This window comes from Haemaphysalis longicornis, unplaced genomic scaffold, assembly GCF_048455015.1.
Source record: "Haemaphysalis longicornis isolate Haplotype H1 unplaced genomic scaffold, Haemaphysalis longicornis Haplotype H1 scaffold_4, whole genome shotgun sequence".
Taxonomy (NCBI): Eukaryota; Metazoa; Arthropoda; class Arachnida; order Ixodida; family Ixodidae; genus Haemaphysalis; species Haemaphysalis longicornis.
In genome coordinates, this window is record NW_027526361.1 from 95,293,856 (window position 1) to 95,306,095 (window position 12,240).

A 12,240-nucleotide genomic window follows, 5' to 3' on the forward strand; every position below is an offset into this window, starting at 1 on the left:
TGAGAGGACATCAGCCGTTCTTTTCGACAAAGTTCAAGCGCATGGAGGAGCGAGCGAGGTTTTCCAGCGTTCAAACGAGAGGCGCGCACTCCTTTTTGGAGGCGGCGTTCCCTTGGCGAACTTACAAAGCGAACTTATGGCTTTGCCCCTCGGCGTGCTCGCACTGAAACACGCGCCGCATGTATGTGCGGATGTTTTTCCTCTCTCCTCGTTCCTCGCCTTTTCCCGAACACCTTCGGCAAGCAAACACCACAGTGCGTTTCCTAGGCTCCCACTGGTCGATTCCCGATTTCGGCTCAACCACAGACGACACCGGAATCTCAACTAGCTTACTCAATATTGGCCTGTCATCGGGAGCACCAGTTGGGAGTGACAAGGGCATGACGTGCTCTTTAGATTTGTCGTAGCTTTGCACAGACCCTACCTCGTCGTCCCTCGAATTTTCAGCAACACCCTCAGTAAGCAAACACCGAAGGGTGTTCTCGTTCCCTTCTCCGGCTGTTAGGGCTACACTACATCCAAGTGGCCGTTGCAAAAGACGGCTCAGCCGCCCGCGACACCTGAATCTCTACAAGCTCGGCTGGCCGTTGCTCGAGGTCGGTTACTTGACCTGGTGGCAGGACAGAATCGGCCTGCTCAGTGGCGAGATCATTGTTACTCCCAACTGAACTTCGAAAACCATTTGCTGCCTCGACTGCACATTTTGCCACACGCAACGTCGCTCTTTTCTGAACTCCCGTCCGAAGAAACAACCTCCGTTTCAGCGGACTTGTGCTGCCTTTCGGTAGCCTCATAGTTTACGTATTTTAGCAAAACCTCGCTATCTCGCGAAATATTCACGTTCAGATTGGCAGTTGTTCCCAAGGCCTCCTGTGAATTGGAACCACCTGAACCCTTTGCCGAGATCGCCGAAACGAACGCCGACACATTATCGCCCTCAGTGGACGTGTATTGCCCTCTCTCGACAGCCTGAGCTAACGCGTCTTGGCTATCTCTCCCTGCCACCTTGTCGCGCTGCTGGGCCGCAATCGTCACATCCGGCTCGTGCTTCGGAGCACCTGCTCCAGACAGCACTGGCATTGGGCTTTCCTCAACAGCGAGGTCTTTTTTGAGCAACGATTCTAACTCAGGTTTTTTCAACTTCACTTCTTCCACCTTGAGTTGAATCTCGTGCTCTAGTTTCTTGTTCTCCTGTTGGAGTCTCTCTCGCTCGAGCTTCTTTGTTTCCCTTCGGAGTCGCTCGATCTCGAGGCCGTACTCTCGCATCTTCACGCCTCTCTCGCTGGCACTCGCCCTCTGCCTCTGCAGGCTGACGTTTAGCGGTCTAGCTGTCATTGATCAGCTCAATGCACTCTGACAGCTCGTCATCGTCAGCACCAACAGCAAGTACAGCCTGCATCACCTCTGGCTCTCCCACCACGTCCGAAACATCCAAGCGCAGCTCTTTTGCAAGCTCCAACAACTGTGGCTTTTTTTTCAACGCTTTTAAATTCATGGCCGGTCCCGAGTACTGCTTTCCCACGGCTCCAAAATTGTTTTGCGCCAATAACCCACGCGACAACAACGCATGCCCTACCAGCTATCCTTAGAAGCCTGGTAAAAACTCAGTGAAGAAAAGTCCCCCACTCACCACTGATCGCCATGAATTCTGCGAAGTCCGAAGTCATCTTGACGTCCAGGGTGTTGGATCTCTCACCGCTGTCTCCAGTTGTTACTAAGTTGCCATCTGACCGCTGTCAACCAGTTGCATACGGGCAGGCGACCCTGAGCTGAGCTCCGTCATCTCCGTCATGCGCATGGTAGCATGGCCAGCAAATGTTGCTGTCTTGAGACGACGACAAGAAGCTGCAGGGAAACTTAACTTGTTTACTGCACGGCGAGAGATGAGCCGAAGCAAGACAAGAACTATGCCCCAATGGGCAAGGTTACAGCAGAGGACTCAAGCAGAGCGACAGCATTGATTCGCTGCTCCAACAGGAATAAAATTCAGCGCTTAGGGGCTCTTACTTATACCCAAAGCGCTAACGGTCAAACAAGCGTTCCCCCTGGTTATTGCACACGACGCGAAATGGTACAGACACACACAACTATCTTTCCAGAGTTCATGAGGGGTCGGTAGTAGCGGCGCATGCCTAGTCCGAGAGAGGGGAAGAGACAAGCATGTAGTGGCCTGTTGGAATCCGTTGGCTGCCGCTGCAAGCCTCAGACACCAACACAGAGGTGCCCATTTGAAAGGCGCACGCAGTGGAGGCTCCGCCACAAAACCTATGAGTGCTGCACGAAGCTTGAAGCACAGCGGTGTGCTGATTCGCAACAGTGGGGGATACGGTAATAATTATATGGGTAACATTTTGCCTCCCTCAAATTTCACATAACTCCATACCCATTTGTATGGTGTCTACTAAGACTTTATCACAGGCTGTCTTAGATGTTTGCAGGCAGATCCTGTCGTAGAAACCTTCACTATTCAGTTTAGGGTGTAACCGGTATTTGAAAGTTGGTTTGGATGCCCCGTTCACATATTGATGAGCACTTGAGAAAAATGTGCAGCTTCTTTATTCTTTAAGTCTTCAATTTTCCAACTATACACCTTCAATCAGCTTACCCCCTCGGCACATTATCTGCTTTGGGTGAAGGAAAAAGTTTCGGGTGAAAGCATGCGAGCTCTGCAAATCTCAGTGTAAGGTGAAGTTATTGTTGATTGAATTTGTTGGTGACCAGATGAAGGAGAATATTTATTTCATCAGCCACATCACCAAACTTTGGCTGATACCCCCCCCCCCCAAAGGTATGTGGTACTGTACGCTTGCATGTATGTACGGCAGAATGTCCGATACGAATCTCGCAGACTGGAAAAATATTCGTATTATCCGAAATTCGTATGAATCAACACAGACCAAAAAAATTGCCCACTAAAAAAAGTTCTTGTTTATTTCTTTTCTTACTTTCACGAGAAGAAATTCGTGGTTTTTCTGCTTTTCTTTTTTTATTTTCCATGTCACCGAGCAGTGCTTTCGGGAGCACACAAACCTTTGCACTTGTCTCCTCACTCGCGGTGCCCAAGCTCGCTACACGCCGCAACAGTCAAGGCGCGAACTGCATGGCAAGTTTTTGCACGCAATTCGTGCGCGTCGGTGTTGTGCATGCAATTTTAAAAGCAAAGCTTTTTACCGCTACCAGCCAATGGTTTCATCGCGGCGTCTGCCGCAAGAAACTCCCAACCAGGCTGAATAAAATTACTGGCATCGCCAGGGTTCGAACCTGGGCCCGAAGAGAAGTGGAGCGAGAGCCCGTCGTCTTAGCGACTAAGCTACGCAAACACACGTGGAGACGAGGAGACAGACGCTGGTTTTGATTCAGCGGCTAGGGAGGAGGAGGGTGCTTTTTGGAGCGACCACGGACTTCGCTTTCTCCGGCAGGCCCTTAATGTCCCTCACTCACGGAGCACAGTGTAGATGGCGCAGTGAATGGGTGCCATTACGCAGCATTCCCTGCGCACTGAAACCTGCTCACCGCGGCGACGCCAGGCAGAGAATGGCTCATCTCGGCTCGGCACCAATGGGCCGTTGGGTGTCCTCTGCTGAAGCTGGCAAGCGAAGACCATGAGAAAAGAGTCAGCCGAAGGAATGCCCATCTGTGTGGGTGTACAAGTGGCTGTTCAGAGTGGTCTTCTGGATAAAGGCCTTGGGGCACAGGTGGCACTGGTATGGACGCTCGCCTGTATGGATGCGCAGGTGGTCGACCAGGTGGCCCTTCCGCATGAAGGCCTTGCTGCAATGGCTGCACTGGAAGGGACGCTCGCCCGTGTGCGTGCGTACGTGGCTCGTGAGGTTGCCCACGAACCGCGTCACGTAGCTGCAATGCTGGCAGTGATAAAGCCGACGATACGGTAGGCGCCCGTGCTGCGCCCCGCGGCCATTCGGGGAGGGGTGCGGGCCTGCGATAGGAAAAAAAAGAAAAGGCGAGAGTGCATGCACCAACAAACACGCCGACAGTGAGGCAGGAGAGAAAATAACCAGCACGGAAGATGAGGGAGCGCCTGTACTGGTGCCAGGAGAACCTCTCTGTGCTCCTATAATGCACCTGGGTACCTGATGAGCCCTCCTCTTTTTTGCTGTCTAGGCAGCTGGTTTCTCAGAAGGCTTCAGAAAACTCGGAACCACAGCTTGTTCAGGAATGACCTTTATAGAGCCCTCACACTAAAGATATCCCCTATCATACCACAAGCTTTGTTCTAAATTCATGCCCACCCAATAATTTCAAAATGCTGGGCTTTTTTCTGACCACATCGCTGGTGTCCCAAAAAAGGTTACCCACTGGGCGGGGAATCGGTTCTACCGGACATTTCTAAGGAAATTCAAGTAAACTCTCCATGGTGGTTCCTGCCTCTGCCTCTGTGCCCGACTTCCACGCATACGTGCCCCGTCAAACCACAACAATGAAAACTGTTCAAACGACCTACAAACAATAGTGTGCAATGTAATTCAGAGAAGCATGGGTGTTCTATTGCTTACAGCAGACTAAGCACCTTGCCAGTGGTCACTAAGTTCAGCGTACATGACATGCCCTGTTATCAGATTATCCGACAGCCTGAGATGACGGCGATTAGCAGGAAACAAAATAACCAGTCACCTTGCTGTGCATTGCTTTGCAACTGTAAGGCATGCGGTTGGGTGAAGTTATAACACTTGCGCTTCTTTTCTCGCTACCACTCAAAGCTGCCTCCTACTATACGCAACAAATGCTACAACAGCAACACCAGAAAAATAGAGGCAAAAACAAGCACAAAAACATTTACACACTGTGAGCACCATTGCAGTTCGACTGATGACCCAATAGTTTATGATCTGATCACGAATACTGTATTCATTTGGTTACAGGTTGCACACCTTTTCAAAGAAACTACCGAGTCCTACAAATAAAGAAGCCAGCCTGCAATCGCAACCAAAAAAAAGTCGACCCATTGTCATGACCAAAGGGCGTCCACATGAAATTGTCACCACACACAATCTGGCATGTTCAGTAGGTATTTTTTGCCCTCGTGCGGGTTCTAATGAGGAGGAACCTATTTGGGGCCGAAGTATGTTCAAATAAACACAGGTATCCAATTTTCAGGTGACAGTCAAGTAGCCCATGTGCCTTCCTTCACATGTGTTCACACAATAGCATGCAGGCGCAATTTTCTTGCAAAAGAGAGAACTTTTAACAGCACACAAGCTTTGGCAAAGTGAGTGTAAACAGTTGACGTGGGAACAACCCACCAAAAGCCTTGTGGGAAACAACAAAGAGTATGCATGTGTCCAGTGTCATTTTAAAACAGCCCATTCCACAGCGAACTTTAATGTGTCCCCTATCCGGTGTTGTATGCCCATCCATCGTGTCAGAAATGGAGGCTTGACAAGTTCCAAACGTAACAACTCACACTTCCATAAATCAGGACAGCGTGTGAGCTCAATTCTAGTAAAAAAAAAATGCAATAAATTGTTTTAGCAGTAGGAGCTGCATTGACCCTCAAATTTACTTTATCAAATGCACTTCCTTCGGGATCTTTATATCTCAGCCTGATGCAACATAGCAGCTCAGATGTCTTTTGCAAAAGAAAAGCCATCTGAAGTTCAGTGCATTTAAGTCATTGCGTTTGGTACGCAGAGGTCACATAACATGAGGAGTAGAAATGGAAGACCTGAGAAGTCCCTCAAACGGGGATGGGAAGAAGTGTGTTTGCAGAAACAATGACACTGTGTCAGGGGGACAGCCACGATGAGACACTTTACTCTTTTCAGGCATGAAATCTTGATATCTGCCCCCCCCACCACACACCTTGTCATTACTGCTGTCAAAAGATGCTTGTTCTTATCCCTATTTAACGGATCTCAGGTCTTTCGTCTTTGAATGGGCGAGCGCTGAGCTTGTTGGCTAATTCACTGAGCAAAGAATTTGAAAGTTCAAAAAGAAACATTCAGGGAGTGAAGAAACCCGCAGACGTAACTGATGCCAACTGCCCAGAGGCCACTGAAGTTTATTTTAGCCATCTAGCAGGTATATTAAAGAAATGAACCCCATCATACCAATAATTAAGGGGGTAAATATGATTATCTTGATACATAATACCAGTTTTAGGTATCCGCTGTTATAAAAATGAATAATGAAACCCCTCCCATTACTTTTTTATTACAGTTTGTGCTTGCTCCTTCAATACATTTGCCAAATGGTAAAAACAAAGTTGAATGAGTAGCTTGCACCAGTTTGGCTCTCACGTTTCCTCACTCTCTAAGTGTTCTTAGGTGCACCTATAAACTACCTGTACAACAAACACACCAGATTAGCGCTGCACATCAGCTGCTGTTTACTAACAGAAGGCAGCATCCCAGTGGGAAGTCACGTGACACACATAAATACAGCATGCGTCGTTGCAAGCATATCCATGGTGATGCATTTTGATTCCCTTTTTTCAAGAAATGTGCGAGTATTCGCGTGTACGAGACCACAAAGCTGCAGAGTGTGTTCAAATGGGCAGTGTACGGTGGTCGCTCGATCCCAACACAGGATGGCACTGTCTGCCCCAGGTCCCACTCACAATCGCACTTCCCGCAGTAGCGCGGCACAATTGTCACCCAACCAGTAAGGCCACGGTGTCACGATGAAAGAGGAAATTTTCGCTTGGAGCAAGGTGCCATCATAGGATAACACAGGCACTCTCTCTGATCTCCCCACCTATTGGGATGCTGCATACGCTGCTCCACACCAATCCCCAAAACGGGCTCTCTCCTCTCCGATACTGTTGGTGCTAGTGCTGGCACACACACACGGCTGGGCCCCTCCACTGCACTACTGGTGGTGGCTGTGCGCCTTCTCCTCGTGCGTCTTTAGTTGAATGCGGCGCGTGAAGGCCCTGGAGCAGAAGCGGCAGTGGAAGAGCCTCTCGCCTTTGTGGGTGCACACGTGGCTGACTAAAGCGTTCTTCTGGGCGAATTGCATGGGGCACAGGTGGCAGCGGAAGGGGCGCTCGCCCGTGTGGATGCGCAGGTGCTCGATCAGGTGGGCCTTCTGCATGAAGGCCTTGTCACAGTGGCTGCACTGGAAGGGTCGCTCGCCCGTGTGCGTGCGCAGGTGGTCGACCAGGTGGTCCTTCCGAATGAAGGCCTTGTCACAGTGGCTGCACTGGAAGGGGCGCTCGCCCGTGTGCGTGCGCAGGTGCCTGCTCAGACGGCTCGGATGCAGTGTCTCGTAGCTGCACTGCTGGCAGCGCAACCGCCGACGGCTCAGCAAGGGATCGTGCTGCCACCTGTGGCCACTTGGGAAAGGGCCTGCAACAGGGAGTTAGGGGAAAAAAGTGAGAGCCCTTCCACTGAAAATAACTGTGGTCCTGTCATAGGAATGCGCAGCGAAATCTGCAGCTGAGCATGATTTGCGGGTCGACGGCTGTCATGTGGGTGTGCTTGCTGAGCGACGTCCTGCTGGCGGGTCGCCTCAGCTAAGATGTATTGGTGTCATTTCTGTGACGGATATTACGTCAGTGAAATGTTGGTGTATTCCGGCATAAAACAGTCGCGTGTTAAAATATAAAAACAAGAAAAAGAACAACCCTAAGTATAACGTACTCTCTAGTACTAAAGGCTGCTTCCCTGCAAGAAGACCCTGTGAGCGGGGGTGCACCCTTTAAGGTGCTTGCTTCGTTGTACTGGCGTCATTTCTGTCACGGATATGACATCAGTCAAACCTTGGTGTATCAGGGACTAAAACACTTTCATGTTAAAACACAGGGGCAGTGTGCCAGCAGCGAGGCTTTAAAGGGGCCACGGAGCCAAAATAGAAGTTGAAAGGCTGTGTGTTTATGGTGTCCCCAGCAGCAAACAATGCTTCATTCAGTGGGAAATAAAACATTTGGAGCCAGAATTTTAATTATCACGCTAAATTGTGTTTTGCGATGTTGGCAATGACGTACTAAGAAAACGGGTCTGAAACGAAAGATAGTATATTTACTAAAGCTGCTGCAAATGATGAAACATCTTTTGCTTCTTCTTTTTGTTTCTGCCTTTACCCTCTGCCTTCATAGATGGTGCCATGCTGCTCAAGTACCGCTGTCCACACTGGCTTTGTTTCTGGCTGGACTTGTACCTGGTTCATAGTAATCAATCGTGAGAAATTGGGTATGCTAGACAGACAGGGTCACGTAAGTAGTGATGCTGCTTATGCAAGTTGGCCAGCGTCGTGTTAGACAAGCTCAACGTGCTCGATGGCTGTGCAGTTCCGGCAGGCATACTGCGCGCCATACGCACAGGTGCTTTTATGTTCACGTTTGTTCGTGACTTTCACGTTTACCCTACCGTTCTTACTGATGTTTGATTTTGTCAGGTTTAGCCAAGTTTAGCTTTAGTAAGCTTTAACCTTTGCCACTGGATGCCATCAGTACGGGAACGTAGCTAGGGTGCCACATGCCTATTCTGTTTTCTTCATTACAGAGCCTATTTTAGTGAAGTTTGCTTTAAAAGTGCTGTCAGTGTTATTTTAATGGGGCAACCCTTCCAACGAACCAAATTTGCATTTTGTCTTCATGGCCTCTTTAAGGGCAAAAGTCTTTTATCGGACTACTCGAGCGGAATAATTTCAGTCTGCCTTTCTGTCCTTCAACTCCAACTTCCGGCCAAAAGTTGGAACCATTTGCAAAAGAGAGGCACGCGTCAGCAAAACTGTTTTGAACAACTAAATCTTCTCGGCTAAGTCACACCTCTCCCCATTATTTATGGCAAAGGAAACCTCAGGCAGATTTCAGGCAATATGCAAGTGCTTAAATGTAGATCCCATGCTCTTTTAGTTAAGAATACACCTTGGGTTGGTTTTTGTTCGATCAAGTGAAAAAAAATGCAGCATTAAAAATGGCACGAAAGGCTCCAGCACGCGTGAGGTAAAAGTAAGCACAAAAAGAAGAGGTAGCGCTCGTGCTCTCTTAAATAGAGCAAGAAACAAAAGATAAACAGGTGCACGCTGTCCCAGCAGATGGGTGCAAGCAGTGCAAGGGTGGGGAAATCAAATTGCATTGAACCAACCTTCGTTCAACTCCTTGCAAAAGGAGTGAAAGGGAAGGGATTACTGAGAGGGGTGGGAGTGGAGAACACAGGAGTTACATGTGTATTAACTCTATGGTTACAAGGCAAGGGAGGCAGACGACTACAGTCTTTTGACGACATTCGTGTCAGCCAAGGAGATACTCTTGACAATTTCTTGGAGACTGTTAAGGAATTCACCAAAAAAATCATGTCCTCGATTCACCTTCACCAAATGAACCAAGTAAAGTACCATCCACGGAATTCATGAGAGCAATCAGCAAACACAAAGCTGTAGGGGCTGTGAAGCAAATTATTCCAGGCACTCTTTGTGGCTGCATTATGAAGTGTTTGCCACGTCAATAATCGATTGTTTAGGCAACTCTAGAGTCCCAATTCATTTGTAGCAGGTGGCAGATCAGAAAACTATATACACCAATTACGGCGACCCTATAAACTACCTATTAGTTTGCAGTCCGATTCCGTGCTACGTCAGCTTTCAAAACTATAGCTGTTTCCGTGTTTGTCAGTACAAACTGTTAAACACAAAAGCATTATTCAACTTGTTAGCTCAGGAACCCGGTGTCGTTGCAATGAAAAGATAGCGCACAACATAGCTGACGGATGGTTCACATACTCACACACACAAAAAAGGCTGGGGTCTCAAAGAATACAAAAAAGGTGAAATTGGTGGCATATTTCGCACAAAATCCCCGGGAAACAAAGTAACGCAACTGAGTCGATAAGAAAATTGCGCAAATGTGGATCTGGGTGGGAATCAAACCCAGGGCCTCTGAAATGCCAGACAAGCAGGCATCCCCAACACGACTCCAGCTAACTCAAGATACACCCACTGAATGCGTTGCGGCCTTTGCCTTGGAAACACACGTTAGAAACAAGTACTAAGTCCTACATTTGTAGTGCAGGCATGCTAATTATAGAACTAGCCAGAGGCGTAACTCCAGAAAAATCGCGAGGGGACACTCATCTCGCATTGGTGGCCATTTTGTTTTTATAAATATAGATTTTAAAAAATAATCCGTGCAATGGGGGGTTCTTGGCCCCGCTAATTTATGCCACTGTAACTAGCAATCAAGTGAGTAACCATGCGCATTTGCACAAGGGCCCACTTTGGTCAGCGTTCAACAACAGTGCTATCACGCGGCATCTGCTAAAACCTGCGATTGTGTGGTACTGTCCCAAACATGGTAAAAAAAAAAAAAAAAAGCGGAAATTTCAATGACGGAGCACGTTTAGCAATGGCACATTAATTCAGTGCTTCACAAGGCGTCCTTCATTCACTGCACGTCAATCACACTAGCAGTCCATCAAATTTTGCCCTGAGGGCTTGCCAGTGAGACTTGATTGCCGATGTCACCAATTTGCAGGGCAGGGTGGTATGAGGAAGGCAGCACTTTCGAACGTGCTTTGCCCATTAGGAAGTGCACAAAAATTGCCCATAAAAGCTTAAAGAATAGGTTATAAATTCAAAAATACAATCTTTACAACTGAATTCAGTGGCCATTTTGGCTGTAAGAAATTGGAGACCAGCAGCAGGTTTATGAATAGCTATGCAAAGGCAAACACAACTGAAATTGCCGGTATGCTTGATGATGAAGTGTCATATCAAGTAAAAGTTTTTCATTGACACATGGCATTCTTCGCACACCATATCCATGTCCGCTGAGCAACAGCTGAGCGCATCAGACATCCGCAACCGCAGTGACATCAGGTGGCAGAATGAAAAACACTGAACAAGGACGACCAACAATGGGAAACAATAGAGCAGTTAGTAACAAATGGCCGACCAGCTCAAGCACAGACGAATGTAGCAACAATTACACGTGCAGCACTTAGTGGTGCAACCAAATGTCACTAGAACTGTCATTCATAGCCGAACAACAAAGTTTCAAGCACGGCTTCCTCTCTGGGTTGAACAGCTGGCACAGTACTTGGTAGCCGATGGCACAGCTAGGCTCAGGCACTTGGTAGGACTCGAGGCGACTATGGGGCGGAGGCGATTTGACTGCTTGGTCATGCATGATGTACTTGAACATCGTGGCTATGTCAGAATGCAGAGGGTTGGCCGTTCAACATGATCTTTTCGTCCCAGCAGGTCAGCGGTTCACCGGCAAGACTGATGCCTGCAAATATGAAGCAAGACATACCAAGCCACTTCAGTTTTGCGAAGCCACAAAGCTGATTCTGCAAGCCACCCAGCGGACCAGGGGTGCTTTCACGACGGCTCGACAATTGCAACACGCAGATCGACGCAGAATTGGCGTTTTGTGTTCCTTAGTCACTTGGGGCTTGACTGTCAAATGAATCGCGACACCCAATGAGAGAGAGCACACTGCTTCAGAGAAAAGTGTTTTTTTTTTTTTTTCTGCTGCTAGCTCGTAAATTACGCTGGAGAGATCTCCACTAGTAGGATGCACCAGACAGGTTTCGCTCTTACCAGCAGCTCGCTGATGACAGCTTCGTTTGCAGTGTCGGGTTGAGAAGTGCGCATTTCGCCACCAAGGAGCTAAAATGAACCGCGTTTGCGCAAAACGCTAGCAACAAAGACAGCGCAAGTGAGTCACGGCGACTTGAATGATTATTAGCGGGTGTCGTCCCGCGTTGTCTCAGCGTAGCCACCTACGTGCAAAATGGACACGCACTGTGCGCTCACGATTTCTCCGAGCTTACCGAAACTGCGCTACGAAGGGTGCTACGCGTCCCAACGGTCGGCTCTCAAAACAACTGAACTGGCACGCGACTAAAAATCTATTGTATCACTGTCTACTTTCCTTGTTGTCTTGTCGTTCACACAAAGCCAGTGAAGCCCGGAATAAAACAACCATGACCACCATGACGGCCATAATCCTCACTAACTACACGCCCTCGCTACGCTGCACAAACACGCAGCTTTTCATTTCCTTAGCCGTCCGGCCAGAGAAAGTCACACCAAAAGTTCCTTCAATGTATTTGAAAGACTTGCCGTTGTCAGATGGTGGGGAGTCGGAATCCACTGTCAAATTGTCAAATTTTAAAACAAGCGGCCGGTTGGGCGCCGCCATCATAGATGCTATCAGTCTTGACCAGAGATCAGCAAATGAAAAAAAGAAAGAAAGAAAAATCTGCCGCTCCACGAGAGGAGGCGCTAGTGGACAGTATGGATTTCAATGGGCAAATTGCCAAGTGTGCCAGCAGC

The 12,240-nt window shown here is 48.4% G+C and overlaps 1 protein-coding gene and 1 long non-coding RNA gene across 2 annotated transcripts in view; one reads left to right on the top strand and one right to left on the bottom strand.

Moving 5' to 3' along the window:
* Window positions 1-12,240, top strand: part of LOC144179848 (uncharacterized) — a 76,911-nt gene that overhangs the window by 46,658 nt on the left and 18,013 nt on the right. Inside the window, exons 10-11 of the mRNA XM_077708276.1 lie at window positions 3,587-3,806; window positions 7,027-7,182. Coding sequence (XP_077564402.1) covers window positions 3,587-3,806; window positions 7,027-7,182 — 376 coding nt within the window. The remainder of the gene's footprint in view (window positions 1-3,586; window positions 3,807-7,026; window positions 7,183-12,240) is intronic.
* On the bottom strand, window positions 10,257-12,140 carry LOC144179119 (uncharacterized). Its single transcript, XR_013324152.1, has 2 exons — window positions 12,028-12,140; window positions 10,257-11,188 (listed from the first exon to the last, which is right to left on the bottom strand). It is a non-coding gene; the product is annotated as an uncharacterized LOC144179119 (long non-coding RNA).